Below are 26,901 nucleotides of genomic sequence, written 5' to 3' on the forward strand. Positions count from 1 at the left end.
ATAATTTTTATAAATATTTTCTATTTTATTTCAGCATTATTGAGGCATAATTGGCCTGTTTTATTAAGGCTAGTAAATTTGGGTGTTAAAAATAATTGCTTAAAAAGAGGGCATGATCCTTAAACATTGCTAGTGAAATTGAAACATGATATAGGCACTCATTGTTCCTTCCAGTTTTACTGAGATATAATTGATATCCAGCACTTTATAAGTTTAAGCTGTACACCATAATGATTTGACTTACATCATGAAATGATTATCACAATAAGTTTAGTATACATCCATCATCTCATGTAGATACAAAAATTTAAAAACAGAAAAAAATATTTTTCCTTATAATGAGAACTCTTAGGATTTACTCTCTTAACAACTTTCATATATAACATACAGCAGTATTAACTGTATTAATCATGTTGTACATTATATTCCTAGTATGTATTTATTTTGTAACTAAAAGTTTATATGTTTTCACTGCCTGTCTTCTTCCATTCCTCACCTCTACCCTGCCTCTGATAGAGTCTTTATTTCTATTCAGTCTTTGTATCTATGAATTTGTTTGTTTTTGAAGTATAATTGACCTGTAACACAGTTCGTTCCTCTTATACAGCATAGTGATTTGACATTTCTGTGCATTTTAAAATGATCACTTCAATAAGCTTAGTTATGATCTGTCACCATACAAAGATACTACACTGACTTTGTTTCCCATACCATTCATTTCCTACCCATGACTTCTTTTGCAACTGGTATAGCCACTTTTGAAAACAGTGTGATAATTCCTAGAAATGTTAAGTATAGGATTATCATTTGACTTAACAATTCTACACCTAAGTATATACTCAAGAGAATTGAAACATATGTCCAAACAAATATAAAGAAATGTCCATAACATTTATAATAGCCCAAAGTGGAAGCAATCCAAATATCCACCAGTTGATATATGTATAAACCAAATGTAGTATATCCATCAGTTCAGTTCAGTAGAGTCGCTCAGTCGTGTCCGACTCTTTGCGACCCCATGAATCACAGCACGCCAGGCCTCCCTGTCCATCATCATCTCCCGGAGTTCACTCAGACTCACGTCCATCGAGTCCGTGATGCCATCCAGCCATCTCATCCTCTGCTGTCCCCTTCTCCTCCTGCCCCCAAATCCCTCCGAACATCAGTCTTTTCCAATGAGTCAACTCTTCGCATGAGGTGGCCAAAGTACTGGAGTTTCAGCTTCAGCATCATTCCTTCCAAAGAAATCCCAGGGTTGATCTCCTTCAGAATGGACTGGTTGGATCTCCTTGCAGTCCAAGGGACTCTCAAGAGTCTTCTCCAACACCACAGTTCAAAAGCATCAATTTTTTGGCACTCAGCCTTCTTCACAGTCCAACTCTCACATCCATACATGACCACAGGTAAAACCATAGCCTTGACTAGCCGGACCTTAGTCGGCAAAGTAATGTCACTGCTTTTGAATATACTATCTAGGTTGCTCATAACTTTTCTTCCAAGGAGTAAGGATCTTTTAATTTCATGGTTGCAGTCACCATCTGCAGTGATTTTGGAGCCCCAAAAAATAAAGTCTGACACTGTTTCTACTGTTTCCCCATCTATTTCCCATGAAGTGATGGGACCAGATGCCATGATCTTCGTTTTCTGAATGTTGAGCTTTAAGCCAACTTTTTCACTCTCCTCTTTCGCTTTCATCAAGAGGCTTTTTAGTTCCTCTTCACTTTCTGCCATAAGGGTGGTGTCATCTGCATATCTGAGGTTATTGATATTTCTCCCAGCAATCTTGATTCCAGCTCGTGTTTCTTCCAGTCCAGCGTTTCTCATGATGTACTCTGCATATAAATTAAATAAGCAGGGTGACAATATACAGCCTTGACGTACTCCTTTTCGTATTTGGAACCAGTCTGTTGTTCCATGTCCAGTTCTAACTGTTGCTTCCTGACCTGCATACAGGTTTCTCAAGCGGCAGGTCAGGTGGTCTGGTATTCCCATCTCTTGAAGAATTTTCCACAGTTGATTGTGATCCACACAGTCGAAGGCTTTGGCATAGTCAATAAAGCAGAAATAGATGTTTTTCTGGAACTCTCTTGCTTTTTCCTTGATCCAGCAGATGTTGGCAATTTGACCTCTGGTTCCTCTGCCTTTTCTAAAACCAGCTTGAACATCAGGGATTTCATAGTTCACGTATTGCTGAAGCCTGGCTTGGAGAATTTTGAGCATTACTTTACTAACATGTGAGATGAGTGCAATTGTGTGGTAGTTTGAGCATTCTTTTGCATTGCCTTTCTTTGGGATTGAAATGAAAACTGACCTTTTCCAGTCCTGTGGCCACTGCTGAGTTTTCCAAATTTGCTGGCATATTGAGTGCAGCACTTTCACAGCATCATCTTTCAGGATTTGAAATAGCTCAACTGGAATTCCATCATCTACACTAGCTCTGTTCGTAGTGATGCTTTCTAAGGCCCACTTGACTTCACATTCCAGGATGTCTGGCTCTAGATTAGTGATCACATCATCATGATTATCCGGGTCGTGAAGATCTTTTTGGTACAGTTCTTCCATGTATTCTTGGCATCTCTTCTTAATATCTTCTGCTTGTGTTAGGTCCATACCATTTCTGTCCTTTATTGAGCCCATCTTTGCATGAAATGTTCCCTTGGTGTCTCTAATTTTCTTGAAGAGATCTCTAGTCTTTCCCATTCTGTTCTTTTCCTCTATTTCTTTGCATTGATCGCTGAGAAAGGCTTTCTTATCTCTTCTTGCTATTCTTTGGAATACAACATAATATTATTTGACCATAAAAAGGATTAAAGTGTCAATATATGCTACAATATATATGAACCTTGAAAACATGTTGTATAAAAAAGGCCACACAAAAAAAAGACATATATGATTCAATTTATATGAACTGTCTAAATTAGGTAAAGGCAATAGAGACAGAAAGCAGATTAATGGTTGCAGATGCTGGCGAGAGTGAATAATGGAACTTCTTTTTGGAGTGATGAAAAGTTCTAAAGTTGATTATAGTGGGACTTCCCTTGCAGTCCAGTGGTTAAGGCTCCACACTTCCACTGCAAGGGGCACAAATGGTGCCCCTAATGGGGCACCTAATGGGAGAACTAAGATCCCACATTCTACATGGCATAGCCAAAAAACAAAAAATTGGTTTTGGTGCTTGAGGGACAACTCCTGAATGTTCTAAAAACTATTGAATCACACATTTAAATGGGTAAATTTTATGGTATGTGAATTAATATTTTAATAATCTATCATTTTTAATAAAGTATTTTTATTTTATTTATTTTTAAATTCTTTGGCCACATCATGCAGCATGTAGGATCTTAGTTCCCAGCCAGGAATCAAACCCATGCTCCCTGCAATGGAAATGTGGAGTCTTAGCTACTAGACCTACTAGACAGACTGCCAGGGAAGTCTTGTTAATCTGTTACTTTTTTTTAAATTAAAGAGGGCAAAGGAGATTTTTGCTTATGACAAGGGCAGACCAAGGAATTTGGACCAACCAACTGCTGAGAATAACTAGAAAAACTTACCCCCTCCCAATTTTTTTAATGTGCCTACAGACATAGGAGAACTGATAAGACAAAAACAGTAGGATCTAGATCTCAAAGAAGGAGGGGACCAAGAAAGGGAAGTGCAGCATTTCCTCAAGAGTATCTGCCAATTCTAGTTTAAGTTTATTAGCTGAGAAGCTATTAAATTGACAGAGCTTTTGACAGCTTTACAAGGCTACAGGGAGAAAAATTGGAATTCAGTGCTCACTAAAAGTAGGCAGGCCCCGTGCAAACTTCAAGTTGAAAAGCCTAGAAATATGAATGAATTGGAAATAGAATGGTCTTCTTTCAGAGACTGTAGCTCAACTTTAACTCATTTCAGTTCCTAAAACTGAATTAAGGTAATCTAGGTCTGCTAAGTTGGCTCCCCGAAGCAAATGTACATCCTTTCTAAAGAAAATAATATTATTCTAAGGCTTCAACTTATTTATACTGTTTTCTGTATACTAAAATTCCATTAAGTACAATGCCAGGTACTTAAATGCCAGGCAGAGAAGATAAACCAACATGATTAGAAATTAGAGACTTGATACACAATAAAGACTGACATGGTCCAGATGATGGAGTTATCAGAAACAAACTTTTAAAGACTGTGTTTAATATGTTCAAGAAAACTGAAATAAGATTGAGAATTTGGCACTGGCTAAAAATATAAAAAAGAACCAAACTCATAGAAAATGTTTGCTGAATAAAAAAAGGGCCCAGATGGAAAATCTAGGACCAAAAGACAGAAAACAGTAACCTAATGTAAGAAATCAGTCAATGATGAAAACAAGTCAAGGCAAGGATGTAGAGTAGGAGTGATTATGCAGTACTAGAGTAAGTGCAAATTAGTAAATCACTTTGCAAGAGAGTTTGTAATTATCTGCTAGCATTTAGTATACACTATTTGTAATCAATGGAAACATTTCACCAAGAGCCATGTACAAAAATATAGATTATAAGTTATTCATAAGAGTGCCAAACTGGAAACAACCTGGATACCCACCATACAGCTATGGTTAAATAAATCATATTTTCATGTAATGGAATATTATACATTTATAAAAATGAACAATCTACAGCTGCAAACAAGAATATGGATGAACCTCAGAAAGATAATGTTGGCGAAAGAAGCTAAACAGAAAACACACATTGTGTGATTACACTTTATGTAAAGCTCAAAAGCAAGTAAAACTAATTTCATGTTTCTGTGCACCTGAGTGCAGGGAGCATGTATGTGGGTCTATACTTATCTGAAAATATACTAGAATGTTAACTGATTATTTCTAATGGGTGATTTTTATTTTGTTATATAACATCTGTATTATCCTCAATATAAACAGTGTACTACTTTTATTAAAAAAAAAAAGCTTATCCAGAAAATATAGCATTCCTATAATTTAGGATAAAAATAGTATATACAAAATGAAAAACCCATTTTCTTACAAACAGTGTTTAAATCAACTGTACTTCTATAGGATGATAAATTTATCTTTTTTCTCTAAGAGTAGATTTTGTTTTGTTCTTGTATAGAGAAGGTTCTGGAAAAAGACAAAAGCATAAAGAAACATATACCCATCACACAGAAGCAAGTGTTGTTAAAGCATTTTAGTATATTTTCTCCTATCCTTATCAGTGATTTTTTAATGAGATCATATGCTATATACAGTTTTAATTTTTTAACTTTTTCAATTAAAATTTTTGTTACATGCTGTTGTTACTTCTGCAAAATATTCCTTAGTTGTCTGCCTGCCGACCTGTTTTTTCTCCTTCTCTGCTTCTGTCCCTTGCTCTCTACTTCCTTCCTTCCTTTGTTTTGTTCTTCTATCCCTTCCTTTTGTCAGTAAACATTCACTAAGCTCCTTTTGGTGCTAGACACTCTGGGGAAGGAGATAGACACTCAGCAAAAGTAAAGAGGTTATAAATATTTGATATGTATTTATGTATGTATATTATATATGTATATATAATAATATATGTATATAAACACATGTATATATACACACACATATGTGTACACACACATATATGTTTTTTCAACTCAGTACTCATTTTTAATTAGAAAAAGTACTGATTTAACCCCATCCTGATCCAGCATTACCAAGAACCCATGGGATCATATCCCAGCAAATAACTATGCTATAGGGTCTGGCTAAGTTCGGCAAAGAGTAGAATGAGGTCATCTGTGGTACTAATGGATAGGTGCTTTGGAGGTTTCTGTGCAGGCATTTCTTTAAGAACATTCATTGGTCAAGTGCAGAAGTCAGCAAACTTTTTTTCTGTAAGGGGCCAGGTAGTAAATATTTTAGGGTTTGTGGGCATATGCACTCAGTTTTGCCATTGTGGAATGAAAACAGCCATAGACAACACGTAACTGCATGGGCCTTGCTGTGTTCTGATAAAACTTTATTGATAAAAACAGACCATGGGCCAGACTTGTCCTATCTGGCTGTAACTACCAACCTCTGGTCTGCAAGGAGGGCCTAGACTTAGGTGTAAGCAACTGTAGGGACTGGTACTTCGGTTGCTGTGACCCCTAGGATACCTCTTGCCTTGCTTCTGGAGAAGTTAAAAAAGTAAGGTCTACTTACCTTAATTTCTCTCCACCCTCACAGTTGCTTCTAATAGTTGTTCTAATCAAAAGAGCCTTTTGGATAATAAAACAGTCTCCAGCTTCTCCCTGAACCTCAGGCCTCTGCAGTAAATCTACAGTTCTTTGGCAAGGTCATCTAAGGGTTTTAGCTGCCATAAATTCTAGGGATTATGACTGAGGCTAAGAATGATAAGTAAGGGGAAAGTACCAGATTTCAAGGAATTGTAAAAAGTTTTATAATAAAAATTATCCTTAAGGATCATTGAAATGCCCCAAAAAGCTATAATCATTTTTCCATATTAAGAATTATTTCTAAATATCATTTTATATAAATGTATAGTACTTAAATATATCATAATTTAACAGTGTTTAACTATTAAGCTGTTCACAATTTTAATTATTTTAAATAATGCTTTGCTTAGCAGCTTTCTACGTGCCATATTTATACCATATTTTGATTTCTTCTAGTAGAGTCTCAAAAGTATAATTATTAGAATAAAAGGATGTAAAGCACAATTAAGGTTTTTTTATATATTACTGTATAGCCAAATTGTTATCTAGAAAGGCTGTGCAGCTTTATACTCCTACCATCTATGCGTGGAAGTTCCTGTGTCAGAATCCCCTTTCTAGCACTGTTTATTTTCTTATTCACTAAATTGTTTATAAAACTTTCCTATATGTAAAATTAGTTGATAAGAGCCAGTTGGCAGCAGATTTCATGTTGGACTGTTGCCTTTTATCAGACTGTTCAGTTATTTTGGCAGTGGTTTGCTAAGTAACATGGCATACAACCAACAATGGATTCTGGTCAGGCTACTACAGTGTTTGCCATTTGGGTTGAAGGCCAGTTTGTGTAGGCCCTTTGTTGCTAGTGTCTTTCTAGTGGCAAAGCAGAAGTTCTCTTAGCTGCTTTACCTTTTTTTTTTTAATCTTATTTGGCTCCACCAGGTTTTAGTTGAATCATGCAAGATCTTCAGTTGTGGCATCCAAACTTCTAGTTGCAAGTGTGTGGGATCCCACACATGTAGTTCCCTGATCAGAGATCAAACCCCCTGCATTGGGAACATGCAGCCCTTAGCCACTGGATCCTCAGGGAAGTCCCCCATTTACCTTTCTTGAGGGTCATGATAAAGATTTCTAAAGCTTGATAACTAGTTGTTGTTGTTGTTCATTTGCTAAGTTGTGTCTGACTCTTTGGGATCCCATGAACTGTAGTACACCAGGCTTCCCTGTCCTTCACTGTGTCCTGGAGTTTGTTTAAATTCATGTCCATTGAGTCGGTGATGCCTTCCAACCATCTGTCTCATCGTCTGTTGCCTCCTTCTGCCTTCAATCTCTCCCAGCATTAGGGTCTTTTCCAATGAGTCGGCTCTTTGCATCAGGTGGCCAAAGTATTGGAGCTTCAACATCAGTCCTTCCAGTGAATATTCAGGGTTGATTTCTTTTAGGATTGACTGGTTTGATCTCCTTAGTATTCCTTTCTTAAGTTATGGGAGAGGAATAAGAGCAAGGCTCTTTTTCTCTGGTAATCTGTTAAAAGAGTAGATGAATATTTTGTGTTTTCAATCACTAGGTAACAAGGTAATGAAGAAAGCAGTTCTAGTGTTCATCTGAAGAATCATAAGTATATATCAAAAATAAGACTTGTATCAATATATATACTTACTGAAGTATTTCATTACATTTCCAGCTTTTGAGGAAATTTTAGTTAAAATGCTGGCCTGGCAATTTTCTTTTCCCCTGCTTTTTTTCTTTTTTAATGGGGAGTGATTAGGCTTTGAAACTAGAAATTTCATTTCTCTTCCAGAAATTCTTTTGGTAGATTTGTGTAAGAAGGAGAGTAATAATTGATGTGACATTGAAGGTTGAAGCCTATAATATCTATAATTTATATTATTACTTATTTATAATTAATATAAATAATTATAACTAAGTATATAATTAAGTATATCTTAGTTATAGTTTATAATTAAGACAAATTCTTTTCTTCCAAAAATTAATAATACTCTTACTTTATTGCAGTTAAAGAAATTGAAACAATTTGGGACTTATTTTGGCATTCTGATAAAATGAGTGAAAGGAAGAACTATTTGGAGAGTGTGCCCTCTTGGGAATTTTTCCCACATTCCTAATCTTACTTTGTAGAATGTCACTTATGGTGTTGTGTTTGAACTGCTTTTTCTAGGTAGAAAATAGAATGGGGTGGTGGTGGTGGTGTTACTGTTTTATATCAACCTAGAGAAAAACAAAAGAACTGTTATGTTTGTATATACTTACAGGTGCTTGTAGCATTTTAACTTTGTTGAAAGTTCCTGATGTTTATTTATATAACTCTTTTGGCCTCATTCCAGTGCTGATGCTAAAATCAAAACAAACAAAAAAACCCTTACATTTACGTTGATCATTTTGTAGCCATGAAAGAAGAGATTGTTTGTTTTCAGCACAGTCGAATTAAAACAATTTATGGGTCTTTAAAAACCAAAATTTGAAAGCATGAATTGCACTGAAAGAATGTGTAAATTCATTCTTAGCAGCATCTGTATTTAACTGAACTGTATAGTCCTGAGAATTAATATTCAGGTCAAGTTCTTTGTCCGTGTGTCATTAAGGAAGATTTTTACTTGTGGCTAAGTAACTGCCTAGAATTTTAAAATAAAGAACCCATAACCTTCAGCCAGGTGTTTATCAGCATTTACTTTTTTCACCATACCATCCTATCAGTTTAAAAAACAATAAGCTGAAAAATTGGAACTGCATATATTTATATGTGTATATATGTACTTCTTTTTTTTCTTTTTGTTTCATTTTCTTTTTTATTTTTTTTGTATGTGTACTTCTGTATTATGTATATTATAAAACACAAAAATAGGAATTTAAAAATTATGTAATGATCTTGATAGAATTAACTTTGAAGAAGTAAAAGTCACTCAATTGTGTCTGACTCTTTGTGACCCCATGAATATACAGTCCATGGAATTCTCCAGGCCAGAATACTGAGTGGGTAGCCTTTCCCTTCTCCAGGGGATCTTCCCAACCCAGGGACTGAACTCAGGTCTTCTGCGTTGCAGGTAGATTCTTTACCAGGTGAGCCACAAGAGAAGCGCAGGATACTGGAGTGGGTAGCTTATCCCTTCTCCAGTGGATCTTCTCAACCCAGGAATCAAACCGGGGCCTCCTGCATTGCAGGCAGATTCTTTACCAACTGAAGCTATCAGGAAATCCCAGTAGAATTAACTTTAAATTTTATTTAACAGTACATTAAAACTTTTATTTTTACTTTATAATATTAACAATAACAATAGAATATGCTTTATTGTTTTTGAAAATCTTATAACACCTTGCCGTAATATAATCCAAGATAATCTGAAATTCATTTCTGCTCATCCTACAATAATATATGGAAGTTTTTGTTGAAATTTGCCTGGTAAATTTTTATCCTTCTCAATATGACTCAATCATATTTAGTGACTGCTGTGCTAGTTTGTGTATTCTGGTATTTCTTGTTATTAATATTTTTAAAGCCCCAAATACTCCTATTTTTATTGGTTTAATACTGTTAACTTGGAAACAACCGGTAGCATTGTTCACCTTTCTTGGTTCTCTCTCCAGTCTACCCTCCCACCTCTCCTCTCCAAAAATAAAATTTAAAAACAATACACTGGTTTAGAGAGAGCCTTCAGGAAATAGCTAATCTCTTTCCTGAGGGGAAGGAGAAATTAACAGAATCATCCTTCTCAGGTTAACTGGAATTAAAATCAAAACTGTTACAAGCCAGTAGCTTCTTTCTTGGCCAGAATGGAGGAGCTACCTCACTGGTCTGAAAGTACATTAGAGGGGAGCTAAATACTTCAGGGGTATCCATTTGGAAGGTACTCTGATGAGAAGGATACAAAGGAGAAAGAATCATTAGATACACTCAGATCTAATAATTTGCATTGGAATTATAACTATAATGTTTTTATACTGTTTTGTGCAAAATATAAATTTTCATGTTTGAAATAAATTGAATGTTTAATGTCACTGACTTTTAGCCATCTTATACTCTGAATACTTTTTAGTGAAGATATTAGTATTAATACATAGTATTATATAAAATAAATACCTAGATACTGGTGTTGTCATTTGCTTCATTATTACAATTTTTACTTTGATTTTTTTGTGTGGTTAATAACATGTTCAAAGACCATTTACATTCTTCGGAAGTTCTTAAACATTAGAAAAATTTTAATCCGTGTCTATAAAATTGCAGTTTTGAGTTTTATTGGTGACAGACATTATTTTCAACAATAAAATCACGTAATAATGGAAGAATTTTTAAACATCCGTTATCAGAATATTTTCTGTATAATGTGAGTTTTTTAAAAAGCAACTGCTTTTTCAGGGACTTCCCTGACAGACCAGTGGTTAAAACTCCAAGATTTCAATACAGGGTACATAGGTTCGATCCCTGGTCAGGGAACCAGAATCCCAAATGTCACTCAGAATGGCAATAAATTAATTTTCAAAAAGCAACTTCTTTCTCAGTCATTGTTACAATATCTTTACTTTGAAGGGAGGCAGATTAGGTATGTGGGGAGTTATTTTAGTTTTGGATACCTTCTGGGTACCTATGTAGCATACTGTTGACAGCCACAAGTCATCATAGAAGAGGTCAACAAATTTCGAACAATTGTCTTGTTACAGAAAAAAGGTAGCTAATTCGTACTTAAGTTTAATAAATCTTTAAGATATTTTGCCACAAGATAACCAGCAAATTTCTATATGGTACACAAGAATTTTTGGGTCCCTCTTGATCTCATTAATGAATTTTGAAAGAATATGTTACTTTAAGACCTGTTTTTAAAGTTCTTTTTATCATATGTTATATACAGTATACAGAAAAGTATATGGTACATATGTACAATTTAAAAATTCATAAAGCCCACACCCATCCAACCAACAGCGAGGTCTAGAAATTAGCTGCACGGCACTGTTTTGAAGCTATTTCGAAGGTGTGTGTCTTTCACCACCTCTGCCTCCCTATAGGTAGTCACTCTCATGACATTTATGTGATCATCTTCCTGCTTTTCTTTATTATTTATTGTCTATGTATCCCTAAATACTGAATTCAGTTTTACCTGGTTTTGCATCTCATGTAAATGGGATCCTACTGTGTATATTCTTTTGTGACTTTTGTTGAGCATTATAGTTTTCATCCAAGTGGTATATAACTACTTTCATTGCCAGTAGTTTCTAGCATTTTATTCTGTAGGTATCTGCAGTTTATTTATTCATTCTACTTTTGAACATTTGGGATATTTCCACTGTGGGACTTTTACAAAGAATGACATTATTGTATGTATCTCCTGGTATATATGTATGAGAACTCTTCTAGGATATATCCCTGGGGGTAAATTTGATGGGTAGTAGTGTATATGTATATTCAACTGCAGCTTCCCAGGTGGTTCAGAGGTTAAAGCATCTGCCTGTAATGGGGGAGACCTGGGTCTGATCCCTGGGTCAGGAAGATCCCCTGGAGAAAGAAATGGCAACCCACTCCAGTATTCTTGCCTGGAGAATCCCATGGACGGAGGATCCTGGTGGGCTACAGTCCACGGGGTCGCAAAGAGTCGGACACGACTGAGTGACTTCACGTTCACTTTCACTTTCATATTCAACTTCACTAGATAGTGCCAGACTATTTTCCACAGGGGTTATACCAGCTTCTATTCCCAGCAGAGTTTCCATTGTTATACCTCCTACTAGTACTTGATATTGTGAGATTGCTAAATTTTCACCATTCTGATCAACATATTATACTGTGTCATTATATTTTTTCCATGAGATGGAAGTTGGTAAAATGTTATTAATGATAAGTTGTGGGATTATAGGTGATTTTTATGTTTTTATGCTTTTAAAGCATTTTCCTATAGTATTTACACTTACCTCTTCAGCTACCACTTCATTGCTCTCATTCCTCTTTACAGAAAACTCCTTGCAAGGATTATTTGTACTCACCATACCAAATTTTTCTCTTGAACCCAGTTCATTCAGGATTTTGCTCTAACTACTCCACCAAAACTGCTCACATGCAGGTTACCAGTGGTCATTTCATAGACTAGTCCTCATCTCATTTGACTTAGCAGTAGTCACAATCATTTGACACAATCATTCTCTAACCCTGAAAAGTCTTTAATTTGCTTGAGGATACCATACTAAATTGATTTTCTTTTAGGTTGCTGCTTCTCATTTTTTATAGCTTTTGATACTTTGATTATTCCCTCCATCATTTCTCCCCCAGGTATTTATTAAAAAATGTTTTTAAACTAAAGAAAAGTTAAAAATGTTATCTTCATGATTTTTGATTTTTTTCTAATTATAAAAGCAATATAGGTTTTAATGATCACACTGTGGTTATATAAGATGTCATCATTGGGGGTTTACCTGCATGAAGTATATATGGGAAATCTTTGTAGTATTTTTTCCAACTTCTATATTTCTAAAGTGATTTCAAAATGCATTTATTCACTGTATTTTATTGGGCTCCTGTGATATGCCAGGTACTGCCTGGGAATAGAGTAGTGACCAGATTGACAAAAATCCCTGCTCTCATGAAGCTTTTATTAGAGGTAATCAGTAGTAAATAAAAAGTACATATTATGCTAGATAGTATAAATGCTAGAGAGAAAATGTAAGGCAGAAAAGCAGAGATGGTGTATAAGAAATGACAGGGATGGAGAAGATACGTTGAAATTTTAGCTAGGGTGACAAGGATAACCAAATGTCTCATTGAGAAAGGGGACTTTGAGGAAGGACTTGAAAGAAGTAAAGAAGCAAGCCATGAAAATATTTAGGAGAAAGGCCTTCAGAGCCTTTGTTTAAAGTAATAATGAAGATCCTAAAGTAGATACATGCTTTCGGTGTGTCAGGAATGGTGAGGAGGGTACTGGGGTTAGTGTGGTACACAAATCCTAGAGGTGGGGTAGGAGAGGGGTAGCAGAGAGCAGTTATGATATGTGAATCGGGAGTTCAGGCTGGAGATAATAGTTGGAGTGCCATCAGCATGCACATTACATTTGAAGTTATGGGACTAAATGAGTCCACCAAGAGACTGAGTATAGATAGAGAAGAGAAAATGGATTAAACTCTGGATTACCCTGACATTTAAGGATTAGGGGTTTGAGAAGGAATCAACTAAGAAGACTGAGAATTTGTCCCTTTAGGATTATGTCTATTGGCATGTGAAGTCCTCCAGGGACTAACCCAGGTTTCCCTCATCTCTTACTCCTTCTCTTCTTACTACTTGTAGTTTTAAAACATTTATCCTGCTCCCTTTCTGGGTTTTTTCTACATACTTTTCCATTCTTTAAAGCACAATTTTTTTTATCTTTTCCTCATCCTTGATTAACTCTTTTGTATCTTTTCAGATTCACTTCAACAATAGTTTTCTTGTGGTCTGCCAGACATGATTTAGTTTCCCCTTCTATATACTCTGTGGGCTTCCCTGGTAGCTCAGACGGTAAAGTGTCTGCCTACAATGCAGGAGACCCAGGTTCGATTCCTGGGTCGGGAAGATCCCCTGGAGAAGGGAATGGCAACCCACTCCAGTACTCCTGCCTGGAAAATCCCATGAACTGAGGAGCCTGGTAGGCTACAGTCCATGGGGTCGCAAAGAGTCAGACACGACTAAGCGACTTCACTTCACTTCACGTCTATGTACTCTGCATGTACCCAACATCGCACAACCTTTTTGCTCCTATTATTGCTCATAATCACTTTCTCTCTTTTTCTATTTTTCCTCTCTGAACTGAAATTGCTTACTTACCTATCTTCTCCAGTAGACTATGATCCTTGACACTCTATGTCCTGTTGATCATTTAACACAGTGCTTAATACTTTGTTGGCTCTTTATATTTCATAAACTAGAGAACCAATAAAGTAACCCTAATAAAAAGAGAAGAGCTTATATAGGCTCAACCTTTGGAGATGTTTTGCCAAAAATTTTACTTTCCTTTTAGGTTCAAAGGATTTGTTAACAAAGAAACCACTCATCACACCCAATTTCAATAGTTAATAGGGGATTATTTAACTTAATTTCAACATACAGTGATTAAAAGAAGAGAAATAGAAACAGTAGAGAAAAGTAGAAGCATATACAGCACCAACTTAGGCCAACCAACCTCCAGACTTAAACAGTGCTGGGAAGTCCCTCATTAACAGCAATCTGGAGTCCCAGTTGGGAAAAGGTCCCAGGCAGTGCATCCAACCACGAGTGAGACTTCAGATTGCAGTTTCAAGGGCTCCACTTATAATTCCAGACACAAAAATGCAGCTCTGACTTTTTTTAACTTTTACAATGCTGTTTGTTTCACCTCGGGAGTCACAGAATTTTGCTAGACCCCAGGGTGTTGGCCAGACCTCCAGGGGCTCAAGAATTTCAAAACCCGCTCTCTTATCTAAAGTGCTGCCTGACTTGCTGTGCTTGCAGGCAGGCATGGAATCTGGGCAGTACCCAGGCAGGTCAGAAGCAGGTCAGAGGCCTGCTCTCCTGCTTCTGAAGTCTGAACAAGACTTCCTCCATTTTAATTTCCCTAATAGGAGACATTGAGTAAAGTTGGAGCATAGGGCAGAGTTTTTGTGAAAGAGAATGTTATTTAGGCATCAGGGGAAGCAAGAAATGTGTCTGCAAGCCAGAAATTACCAATATTTTTCTTGTAGCAGTAAATATCTAGGCACAATGGCTTGATTAACTTCTTTTCTGTCTTCTTTATGCAAAGCTGCCCAGCAGACACAGTATTTTACCAAACAGGTAGAAACAAGTACAGTGGGTTCATTATTTTGAATGTTTATTTGCATGGGATTTTTGTGAATACTTGATTCTCTTTTCATTTTCTAACAGTTCCAATTTGGTAAGTGTTTGAGAGTTTCATCTTCCATAGAGATGTGAATAATGAAATAGTTTTAAATCAAGAGTCTTCATTTTGAGAATGAACTTTCCTAAGAGTCATGGAATTGTTAGTAAATTTCAGAGAAGCGTAACTGGTCAGTAGAAGGGTGGAGACAGATTTAAAAGCCAAAAATTTTTAAGGAATTTAAGGAGTGGAACCTAGAAAAGGTGTTAGGTAGAAATAAGGTTTCTTTGTTTATAAGTGTATTAAATGAAAATACAAGGTTTTGAGTCACATTTTTAAAATTTTGCTGAATGTTAAAAGCATTTTTTTTTCTGTAGCATGACCATAAATATTTTTAAGGTGAGATAAACATAACTTGTGCATGAAATATTATAATTTCTTTCCAGTGTGACACAGTTGAGCTGTATTTCAAATGAGAAGTACCATTGATAGGGAGCATTCATGTGAAACTGTGTTCAAAAGAAGAAGTTTCAAAAAATGTTTTATTCTGAATATTCTCTGTATAGTTTCAATTTTAAAAGTGTTTTCAAATCCAACAAAAGTTCAATTTAGAAATATAATTCATATTTTTTGCTTCCTCAGATGAACCTTTAGCATATGTTTCTAATAATTCAGTTAAAATATGCTGAGTTGTATATTTTTAAAGAGAATCTGCATTGAAAAGATTCCAAAATATTTGTTTGAACAGGCACTCAGCATCTTGATGAAAACTGTTGAAAAAGAAAAACTTTCAGAGTCATTCTGCTCTCTGAGTACCCAAGCCAACTAAACTGGTACAGTTAACACTTCTGTAAGAGGCCAGGAGGCAAGAAATTGGAACACTTCCTGGACTATTTTTCAACAAGCCTTCGAGCCAACTTAGTGCTTGATATTCAATATTAATACCATTGAATTTTCAGAGTAATAAGCTACGAGTAGAACATCCTCATCTCTATCAATGTCATACTTATTAATCTCTGTTAGTTATCATTGATTAGCTTAAAGCTCTGCTTTATGTTGGCATTAAAGCTGTAGTTTGTTTTTTAATTTTGTGGGATATCATTCTTACAAAACAAGAAGGGAATGTCCTGTAGAATGTGACCCCTCACTGTCTCCCAGACATATATGTTTTCATATTGCTTTTTTTAATACTACTGAGTGCTACAGTAGAGATGCAAATTATTTAGAACACCTAATGCCTTCAAAAGAGTGGTAATTATCTCAGGCTACCAAATTTATAAGTAGGAATAGTTTATTTGGCCTCTGACTCTTTTGTGTATCCCCTTGAGATTTACTGACATCACTGATTTCATTTAGCAAATATATGCTTACTATAGATAATATATCATATTGATCTCTATATCTACTTATTTGCTCTAGGAAATGCTCTTAGATGTTTTTTGAATTGAACTAGAAAGTACCCACCATATTTAGGTGCTATGGTGGAGAGTAAATAATAAACAAAAGATTCAAAGATACTGTATGCTAACTAGAGCTGCTAAGTCGCTTCAGTCGTGTCCGACTCTGTGCGACCCCATAGATGGCAGCCCACCAGGCTCCCTCATCCCTGGGATTCTCCAGGCAAGAACACTGGAGTGGGTTGCCATTTCCTTCTCCAATGCATGAAAGTGAAAAGTGCAAGTGAAGTCGCTCAGTTGTGTCCAACTCTTAGCGACCCCATGGACTGCAGCCTACCAGGCTCCTCCATCCATGGGATTTTCCAGGCAAGAGTACTGGAGTGGGGTGCCATTGCCTTCTCCGATGCTAACTAGAGAGACTAGGCTAAATTTAACTTCTCTAATATTACAGAGTTATTTGGAAAAACTGCATAAACTAAAATTCCAGTCACTTGATTTTTCAAGTGCTTCCCGCAAGATTAGATTAACAGTGTCTCCAAAAATGGTTACCATACTTTAAGAAATTTTAAGCTTATTTCAGAACTATAAATGTAGAAGACTTACCAGGAGCCAGTGATAAATCTCTTGGCTTTTTTTTTCCCCCTTTATTATTTTGGATCTGTGTACAATCTGAAATAGCAAATTATATACAGTTTGGGAGACAGTTCATTTGTAACTTCAAGGGATCTGAGGAATACAGTCATTTCATGCACCCCTGCAGATCTTTCCATTTAAAGTAGTTTATTGCTGGAAAGAAAGCAAATGGAGGGAGTTTCAGTAAGGAACTGAATGGGTTAATGACTGAACCTGGTGATTGAAAACCAGAATCTATGGTTGATTGGGACACAGTTATGAGGAGAAAGCATTGCATATAAACAGTAATGTAATGGTATGTTACTGATATCTAAGAAAAGTAGAATGAGACAAAATAGTGTCTTGATGTTCCATTTGATAGTACTTTGGATAAGTTTCATAAGGGAGATGGTTGAGATCACTAATCCTTAGTACATGAACCAAGAAATAGGAATTGTGTTTATCATAGGAAGTAATTTTGGCCCATAAAGGAGTAGAGACTCTTTAATAGAGGAATGTTTTTGTCTGTAATCTCTCTGATTCAATGCCAAACGTTTTTCAGAGAATATTCAAAGCTGTGCCTAAGTTTCATTGTTGAAAACTGACAGCTGCTATATTTCTTTTTGATAAGTGATTGAAGCTCTTTCTGTTATGTCTCCTCTGTTGCTAAATTCCTTAAGTTTAAAAAGTGTGTTTAAAGTAAGAACTTTATGAAACAAAGCTTTATTCTGTAGATTGGATAATACTTCTTTTGTGACATTTTCTTTTCCCACCAAAAGTGAGAAGTGAATGCCTTGCCTTGGTACATCCCATTTCTAATGGAGGACAAGAAGTCATTTTCTTCAGTGGCTGACTTCCAGAATTTCTGCCTGAACGTTCTTTGTCAAGTGTATATTCCCTTCTCTAGGCCTTTCTATATAGAGCCCACAAACATCGTCAATGTGAATGATGTCATTCAGAGGGTTAGCGACCATGCCTCTGCCATGAACAAGAGGATTCATTACTACAGCCGGCTCACCGCTCCTGCAGACAGGGCACTGGTAAGGGGCAAAGCATTGCTAATTGTCTAAGGTTAAGTTGAAATGAACAGTGAACATAAGTCAGGGCAACTCCCAGTGGTTGAACTTTTTGCTGGCCATATTCCAAGGATAGCATCATGGAAAGTCAAAGATACTAATTAATACATCTTATATCTCAGACTAGTTCATTCTTATTAGCCTGGCACAGAGAAATTTGAAACAATCTCTTTATGTTTACAACAGCCTGGAGATTTGTTAGACTGAATTCTGCTAATCCATAATCCTAAAATCTTTGAGAAGGAGGAACTGTTGAAGTAGTTTAGGTCATTGATTAATAAAATAAATAATAAGTTGTGCTTAGTCTATTCAATTTTTAAGTTTGTAGCTATAAAGGGAAAATGTTTTGAGAAATTTTCTACAGGAATGAGAAACTGAAATTTATACATATATTTTATAAATGTAATATATATATTATAGATTAAAAACAAGAGTCAAAAAGCAGATATTAAAGCTTTTAAGCTTTGCAGTCCACCTACTGTTGCATAGTATTTTCTGCTTTTGTTTTTGAATCATTTAAAATATAAAAACTGCCCATAGGAAGAGACTGTAAAAAATCAGATTGAAGGCTAGATCTTCTTATTAAATCTGTATTATTCTTAGGTTCAAAACTATATAAGTAATTTCATGCTTGTAAGAATTACCACATATGAGATGTTCAGAAATTTGCAAGTTTAAAGAAGAATGAAACATTCTGAGAAAAAAAAAGATTTTTATAGGTGATAATAAAAAGGGAGAAGGGAATTGAACATTCTAGATGTTTACAAGGGGCAAGGACTGAGCTAGTCACTTGAGCACAGATATCTCATATTAGGCCTTGTGAATTCCTAAGATATCCTTTTGCATAGTCAAAGTAGGGACTTTCAAAATATTCTGGGTGGGATCATTTGTTTCCTCCAATGTTTTTACTTTTTCTTACTCTAGGTCTTTACGTTAGTAGTTATGGTAAAGTCTTAGTGCCATATCAGAATTATCTAAGCCCTCTGGGGAGTAGAAGTAATCCAGTATCTCCAGGTCTAGTTCAGACCTCCTAGAGGCTGTATTCTCAGAAGCAAACTTCAGAGATACCAGCTGAGCCAGTCTAAGTCTGAGCGTATGTTGTTTGCCTGGAAATTGTCAGCACTGTACACCAAGTTGAATCCCTTTTAACTGACAATGAGATGAGTCTAGTTAATCAAAGTATATAAACAGTGATCTAAAATTAATATGATATGACCATTTTTAATGATTGTGTGTATACATCCATGCTCATTTTCTGAAAATCCCAAAATTATTTTTCTCAAAAGATTTTTAAAGGAAGAGAAATATGAAACCACAGGTGTCAGGTCTTTGCAGAGTTATAACTTTTTATTTATGAAAATTTCCCCACTTACCTGAGTATTTTTATTCTGAATTGGTGAAGGGTAGTAAATCGTTTGACTGCCAACATCTCCCAGATGCTTGCTAATAAATATGTGGCCTGCACAGGCCAGCATCACTGAGAGCATGTTAAAAAGGCAGACACTCAGCCTTAGTCCAGATCAACTGAATCAAAATCTGTATTTTAACAAATTTTCTGTGTCAATCACAAAAATATTCAAGTTTGAAAAGCACTGTCCTAGGCCCACTGACAGAGTGTGGGATCCAGTCTCCCAGTTTTTCTATATCTCCTAATAATTTCTTATCCTCTAGCTTTTTAATCCTATCCCTGATAACTTTAGATTTTCACTTTTTCTGAACTTGCTCTGGTAGATACCATAGTTTATCTCCTGCCTGATACAGACATGGTCCTGCCCCTTTTTTCTTTTACTCCATAGTAGAAGACAGCAGAGCTCAGAGCCTAGAGGACTGAGGGTAAAGAGAAGGCAGCAAACCTATTTCTATATATGCTTTCATAATATATTATAGAAATAATTGTTTACAAAGCCATAGGCATGGCATTCAAGACATTCTTTTCCCACAAGGCACCAAAAATTGTATGCATAAAAAGAGAAGGATTTGATATTCTTTCTTTTTGCACCAGTTCGTATCCTGTCTACCTACTGAAGCCTAATATTCTGTCACTTTCTTGAGGTCTTTCCCAACTATTCCAGTCCCCATTATTGTTGTTATTATTGTTGTCATTTCTGTGTTCCAGAATTGAACACTTAATTTTTATTCTTATAGCCTTATATAATTGTTTTATATGTTTTCTAACTGAAATTTAAACTTCTTGAAGTTAGGAGCCATATATTATTTTTTCTTGAACGCTAAACCTAGCATTGTACCTAGCACAAAGTTGTAGCTTTATGTAGTAAGTACTGATACAAAAGATTCTTGCTTTATACCGGTCAGTTCTTATGTCTTTAATATTATATATAAGGACTACATATTCTCAAAGGACAATTCTCAGTGAGTTGGTCAGAATTCCATCAGGAAACCATATTTCTTTTAACTCCCAGAATAGGGAGGTAGAAAGAAATGTGTCGGGGTCAAGTGGGAGCTATGTGTATGAGAAATATATACATATTTAATTGTTCTTTTCCTGTGTGTTTTCAACCTCTCTCTATTGGTTCCATCCCTTCTGTTTACATCCCCTGTCTTTAAGAATCTTTGTCTTGCCTTTTCTTTAAGCCACTTTGAGTTCTGTTCAGTCGCTCAGTCGTGTCCAACTCTTTGCGACCCCATGAATCACAGCACGCCAGGCCTCCCTGTCCATCACCAACTCCCGGAGTTCACTCAGACTCACGTCCATCAAGTCCGTGATGCCATCCAGCCATCTCATCCTCTGTCGTCCCCTTCTCCTCCTGCCCCCAATCCCTCCCAGCATCAGAGTCTTTTCCAATGAGTCAACCCTTAGCATGAGGTGGCCACTTTAGCTTACCTTTTTCTTCTACTACCAAAGCGTTTAAAAGAATAGTCTATGTTTTTTATTCTTTTCTTTCCCTTCTTTTGACTCCTCAATTTCTTATAGTTTACGTTCCCAACCTACCTCTTCTCTAAAACCACATTCACATAGGAATTCAATGACCACTTGAGTCTTAAAATTCTCCTCACTTAAAGCCCAATCCCTTCCATCCAGAATTACCTAATTTCAGTCTTTGTGGCTCTTCTTCCTCCTGTCTCTTAAAAGTAAAGAGAAAAATACTTTAACGGTTGCATATTCTAAGAATTCATTCTCATTTGAGATGAACAGTTTATTATCTATAGTATTTAAACTCTTACTGCTTTAGATCTTACTATATTTAAAAAGTAATTTTTATGTTTTAATCGGGTACACACTGTGTATTTGTTCCTGATAGCTGGAAATGTGTCTATAGTCAGGTACTTTATTATTTAGGAAATATCCTGTGTTGAACATTTACTGGTTCTAACATTTCTTTACTTTTTTTTTTTAACCAGATTGCCCCAGATCATGTAGTTCCAGCTCCAGAAGAGTGCTATGTCTATAGCCCATTGGGTTCTGCTTATAAACTTCAATGTTACACTGAAGGATATGGTAAAAACACCAGTTTAGTAACCATGTGAGTTAAACTACTTTTTGGAGCATAACTTAAATTATGTGTAAATAAAAATTACTGATTATTTTAATTTTTGTCTTAATTAAAATATTTGAAGAGTCAAACTTTATGTTTTACTACTATTACTCTGCTTTCAGTTTTATGATTTGGAATACAATGCTGGGAACATCTATACTAAGTATTCCTTGGGGCATAAAACAGGTAATATAATTTTCAGCACACTTTGTATTAGAATTTTTTTCTCTTTGTATTGTAAGTTTTATAAGTTTAAATAAATCTACATAAAATTATTAAAGAAATAGATTATTATATTTAGTTTTACGTTAGCTGTCAGATTTTTATGATAATTGTTTAGGGTAACTTAATATGGTTGCATATTAATTTATTCTGACATGATATATGTTGTTCTATATTTTTATTTTTTTAAACAGGCTGGGTTTACTACTGGAATGTGTGTCATCATGCTGATGGGGCTACTAACACTTTATTGCTGCTACAGAGTAGTGAAATCAAGATCTATGATATGTAAGAATTTACCATTGTAAAAATAAATGAATGATGTGGATATTAATAAGAATTGAGGTTGAGGTGGATCACTGATGTGTGATAACACACATTTCACAAGTGTGTTAACTATTTTCTGCCTAAAGGTTTATTTCTCGTAATTCATAGCATTTGGCAGAACTGATATGGTAATAAATTTAGTGGCTTCCTTTGAAATTCTGAGAGGCTTGTTCTTTGCAGAATGCATTTACTTTGGTGCTAATTTCCTCAGAAGAATAATTTTAAAAGTCAGATTTTCAAAATAAGATCTTTGCCAGAACTAAATTGAGAATTTTATGATTCTTATCAGTTAATTGTGACTCATTTTGACCCATCCCTACCAAAAGATCTAGATATTGGCATCTCCTAAAAGTGAAAATTGTAAATATGAAAATGTGAGCAATGAGTCCTTTATAATCAATTCTCAAAGTTGTACCAGCATGTCCACTCATTTCTATAAATTCTAGATCAGGGATATACCTTTTTGGATTGTTTTAAAGTAGTTTAGGACCTAAATAGATGTACATTATTTCAGTCAGTCTCAGCAAATGAGAATCAACAAACCAGGCTGTGCCTCCAGTTTTTTGGTCTCTACTAAGCAGTGGTATGTTTTTCTTAATTGTATTATTTCCTCATATCCCTTTCCCATTTATCCACAAGCCCCTTGGTGCTCTTATAGATTTCCTAAATTCTTTATATGAAGTAGGGAGTTAACCCTTTATTGTGTCTTGTCAGTTTCTCTCGTATTCAGTATTTGAAATGGCTTTTGTATCATATTAGTTTGTTTATATCTGGCTGTCTTTTCCATTGTAGTTTCTATTTCTTCAGTTGATAGAAAAGGACAATCTTTCAGTTTCTATTTTTATATTGTCATCTAAATTTTCAGTTATTTTAAAATTCTTTAACTTAATTTTCTGAAATTTTTAATTGAAGTATAGTCAATATACAATATTAAATGTACAGGTGTACAATATAGTGATTCACAATTTTTAAAGATTATATTCCATTTATAGTTATTATAAAATGTTTTCCATATTCCTCATGTTATACAGTAGATCATTGTAGCTTATTTTATACATAATAGTTCATTCCTCTTAATCCTTCACTCCTCTATTGCCCTTCCCCACTTCCCTCATTGTCTGAAATTTTAATTGGCATGTTATATAAAGTATGACTCAATAAAACATTTCTCTATATTATTATTAAGTATGCCAAATATTGGATATTGTCTTCTATCCCATATTGATGATTTTTTTCTAGCCTTGGTTTATCACTTGCTGTTATTAGTTACCTTAATCTACTTCTCAGAATCTACCTACAATGCAGAAGATCTGGGTTCATTTCCTGGGTTGGGAAGATCCCCTGGAGAAGGAAATTGGCAACCCACTCCAGTGTTCTTGGCCGGAGAATCCCATGGACTGTAGCCTGCCAGGCTCCTCTGTCCAAGGGGTTGCAGGAGTCAGACACGACTTAGTGACTAAACCACTGCCACCACCACGTCTCAGATTATCTGTACTATTTCATTGGCCTACACTTCTTCTTATATGTTTGTTCTAAAATTTTTTGTTTTGTTTTTGTTTTTTTTAATGACATAGTTGATTTACAATGTTGTGATAATCTGCCATATCTAATGTTTTAATTACTGTTATTTCATAAGATGGTCTAATGCCTGGTGGTGAAATACCCATAATCTTTTGCTAAATATTTTGGATCAATTTAGAGAATATATATTATGAATATGGAATATATAATTGACATCTAATTTTATTTTCCCCTTTTATATTTTATCTAGCATCAGTGGATACCACTACCTGGGAATATCCAGATGTCTGCAGATATTATTTTGGCTCCTTTGGGCAGTGGTCAAGTCTTCTTTTCTCCTTGGTATCTCTCATTGGAGCAATGATAGTGTATTGGGTGCTTATGTCTAATTTTCTTTTTAATACTGGAAAATTTATTTTTAGTAAGTATCCATATCATATGCTTTAGCATAATTATTTTCAAATATAATAACTACTATACTGTTTTGGTTTCAGTCTTAAATTCTGGACTTGGAATTAATGAAGTAAAAAGTAATATTTATGATTCTAGGAGATATACTTGATTCAGTTTGTTTTCTATAGTTTCTATGTTGATCACAAATAGAAAATGTATGTTAATTTCCCAAACCTTATTTTTGGGTTAATATATTCCTTCAAATTCTCTAATTAACATAAAATATTTCTAAGTTCCAAAAGATGTTTTAAGCATTGTTTGCATCTCCTAGGAATAAATTTTTTCCTGCTTAAGTAATGGTATCCATTTAGAAAACATGATCTCAACCTATACTCACTCTCCACCTCAACTAATATAGTTATTATATATAATAGTATATATAATATTATTATTATATCATAATAAATACTATTTTCTTTTTTATATGGAATTTGCATTCATTAAAATATACACATCTTGGCCATATAATTTTGACAAATGGATATATCCATGTAACTCACAACCTCCTTCATGAAACATTTCCATCTTCCCAGAAAGTAGTGATGTATTTTTTTATTATAAAAAAATTCAGATTATTTGTTGCCATTATAAGAGAACCTAGTTCAGTTTTTTAATATTTATCTTGAATCTCACAAATGTGTTGAATTCTTATTGCTTATAATTTTGTAAATTCACTTGGATTTTCTATTTAGATAGTTGTGTCATTCATGAATATGAAAACTTCTTCCTCTCTAGTTATTATTTTTTGAATGATTCATATATATATGCATACATCTATATTTAGTATATACATTCAAACATATATAGGACTTTCCAGGTGACACTGGTAAAGAACCTATCTGCCAGTGCAGGAGACATAAGAGATGTGGGTTTGATCCGTGGGTCAGGAAAATACCCTGGAGTAGGGCATGGTACCCCTCCAGTACTTTTGCTTGGACAATGACCATGGACAGTGAAAGCTGGCGGCCTACAGTCCATTATGTTGCAAAAGAGGCACACATGACTTCACTTCAGTCACTCAGTCATGTCCGACTTTGCAACCCCATGGACTGCAGCACACTAGGCCTCCCAGTCCATCACCAAGACCCAGAGTTTACTCAAACTCATGTCCATTGAGTCAGTGATGCCATCCAACCATCTCATCCTCTGTTGTCCCCTTCTCCTCCTGCCTTCAATCTTTCCCAGCATCAGAGTCTTTTCAAATGAGTCAGTGTTGGCATCAGGTGGCCAAAGTATTAGAGTTTCAGCTTCAACATCAGTCCTTCCAATGAACACTCAGGACTGATCTGCTTTAGGATGGACTGGTTTGATCTCCTTGCAGTCCGAGAGACTCTCAAGAGTCTTCTAAAACACCACAGTTCAAAAGCATCAGTTCATTGGCACTCAGCTTTCTTTATAGTCCAACTCTCATTTCCATACATGACTACTGGAGAAACCATAATCTTGACTAGATGGACCTTTGTTGGCAAAATAATGTCTCTGCTTTTTAATATGCTGTCTAGGTTGGTCATGGCTTTCCTTCCATGGAGTAAGGATCTTTTAATTTCATGGCTGCAGTCACCATCTGCAGTGATTTTGGAGCCCCAAAAAATAAAGTCAGCCACTGTTTCCACATCTATTTCCCATGAAGTGATGGGACTGGATGCCATGATCTTAGATTTCTGAATGTTGAGCTTTAAGCCAACTTTTTCACCCTCCTCTTTCACTTTCATCAAGAGGCTTTTTAGCTCCTCTTCACTTTCTGCCATAAGGGTGGTGTCATCTGCATATCTAAGGTTATTGATATTTCTCCTGGCAATCTTGATTCCAGCTTATGCTTCATCCAGCCCAGCATTTCTCATGATGTACTCTGCATAGAAGTTAAATAAGCAGGGTGACGATATACAGCCTTGACGTACTCGTTTTCCTATTTGGAACCAGTCTGTTGTTCCATGTCCAGTTCTAACTGTTGCTTCCTGACCTGCATACAGATTTCTCCACAGGCAGGTCAGGTGGTCTGGTATTCCTATCTCTTGAAGAACTTTCCACAGTTTATTGTGATCCACACAGTCAAAGGTTTTGCATTGTTAATAAAGCAGAAATAGATGTTTTTCTGGAACTCTCTTGCTTTTTCCATGGTCCAGCGGATGTTAGCAATTTGATTTCTGGTTCCTCTGCCTTTTCTAAAACCAGCTTGAACATCTGGAAGTTCACGGTTCACATATTGCTGAAGCTTGGCTTGGAGAATTTTGAGCATTACTTTGCTAGCATGTGAGATGAGTGCAATTGTGCAGTAGTTTAAACATTCTTTTGCATTGCCTTTCTTTGGGATTGAAATGAAAACTGACCTTTTCCAGTCCTGTGGCCACTGCTGAGTTTTCCAAATTTGCTGGCATATTGAGTGTAGCACTTTCACAGCATCATCTGTTAGGATTTGAAATAACTCAACTGGAATTCGATCATCTCCACTAGCTTTGTTCGTAGTGATGCTTTCTAAGGCCCATTTGACTTACATTCCAGGATGTCTGGCTCTAGGTGAGTGATCACACCATCATGATTATCTGGGTCATGAAGATCTTTTTCGTGCAGTTCTTCTGTGTATTCTTGCCACCTCTTCTTAATATCTTCTGCTTGTGTTAGGTCCATACCATTTCTGTCCTTTATTGAGCCCATCTTTGCATGAATTGTTCCCTTGGTATCTCTAATTTTCTTGAAGAGATCTCTAGTCTTTCCCATTCTATTGGTTTTTTTTTTTTCTATTTCTTTGCACTGAACACTGATGAAGGCTTTCTTATCACTCCTTGCTATTCTTTGGAACTCTGCATTCAGATGCTTCTATCTT

General features: G+C 35.5%; 1 protein-coding gene and 1 non-coding gene across 2 annotated transcripts in view; both read left to right on the top strand.

The window, feature by feature from the left end:
- The window catches only part of SLC38A9 (solute carrier family 38 member 9), a 93,256-nt gene that overhangs the window by 20,174 nt on the left and 46,181 nt on the right, over positions 1-26,901 (top strand). The window contains exons 3-7 of the mRNA XM_068990453.1: positions 17,895-18,027; positions 21,424-21,545; positions 21,680-21,743; positions 21,974-22,067; positions 23,878-24,048. Of these exons, the coding sequence (XP_068846554.1) occupies positions 17,895-18,027; positions 21,424-21,545; positions 21,680-21,743; positions 21,974-22,067; positions 23,878-24,048 (584 nt within the window). The remainder of the gene's footprint in view (positions 1-17,894; positions 18,028-21,423; positions 21,546-21,679; positions 21,744-21,973; positions 22,068-23,877; positions 24,049-26,901) is intronic.
- TRNAC-ACA (transfer RNA cysteine (anticodon ACA)) lies at positions 13,628-13,699 on the top strand. Its single transcript has one exon. It is a non-coding gene; the product is annotated as a tRNA-Cys (tRNA).

The sequence above is a fragment of the Capricornis sumatraensis genome, chromosome 18 (assembly GCF_032405125.1).
Source record: "Capricornis sumatraensis isolate serow.1 chromosome 18, serow.2, whole genome shotgun sequence".
Classification (NCBI taxonomy): Eukaryota; Metazoa; Chordata; class Mammalia; order Artiodactyla; family Bovidae; genus Capricornis; species Capricornis sumatraensis.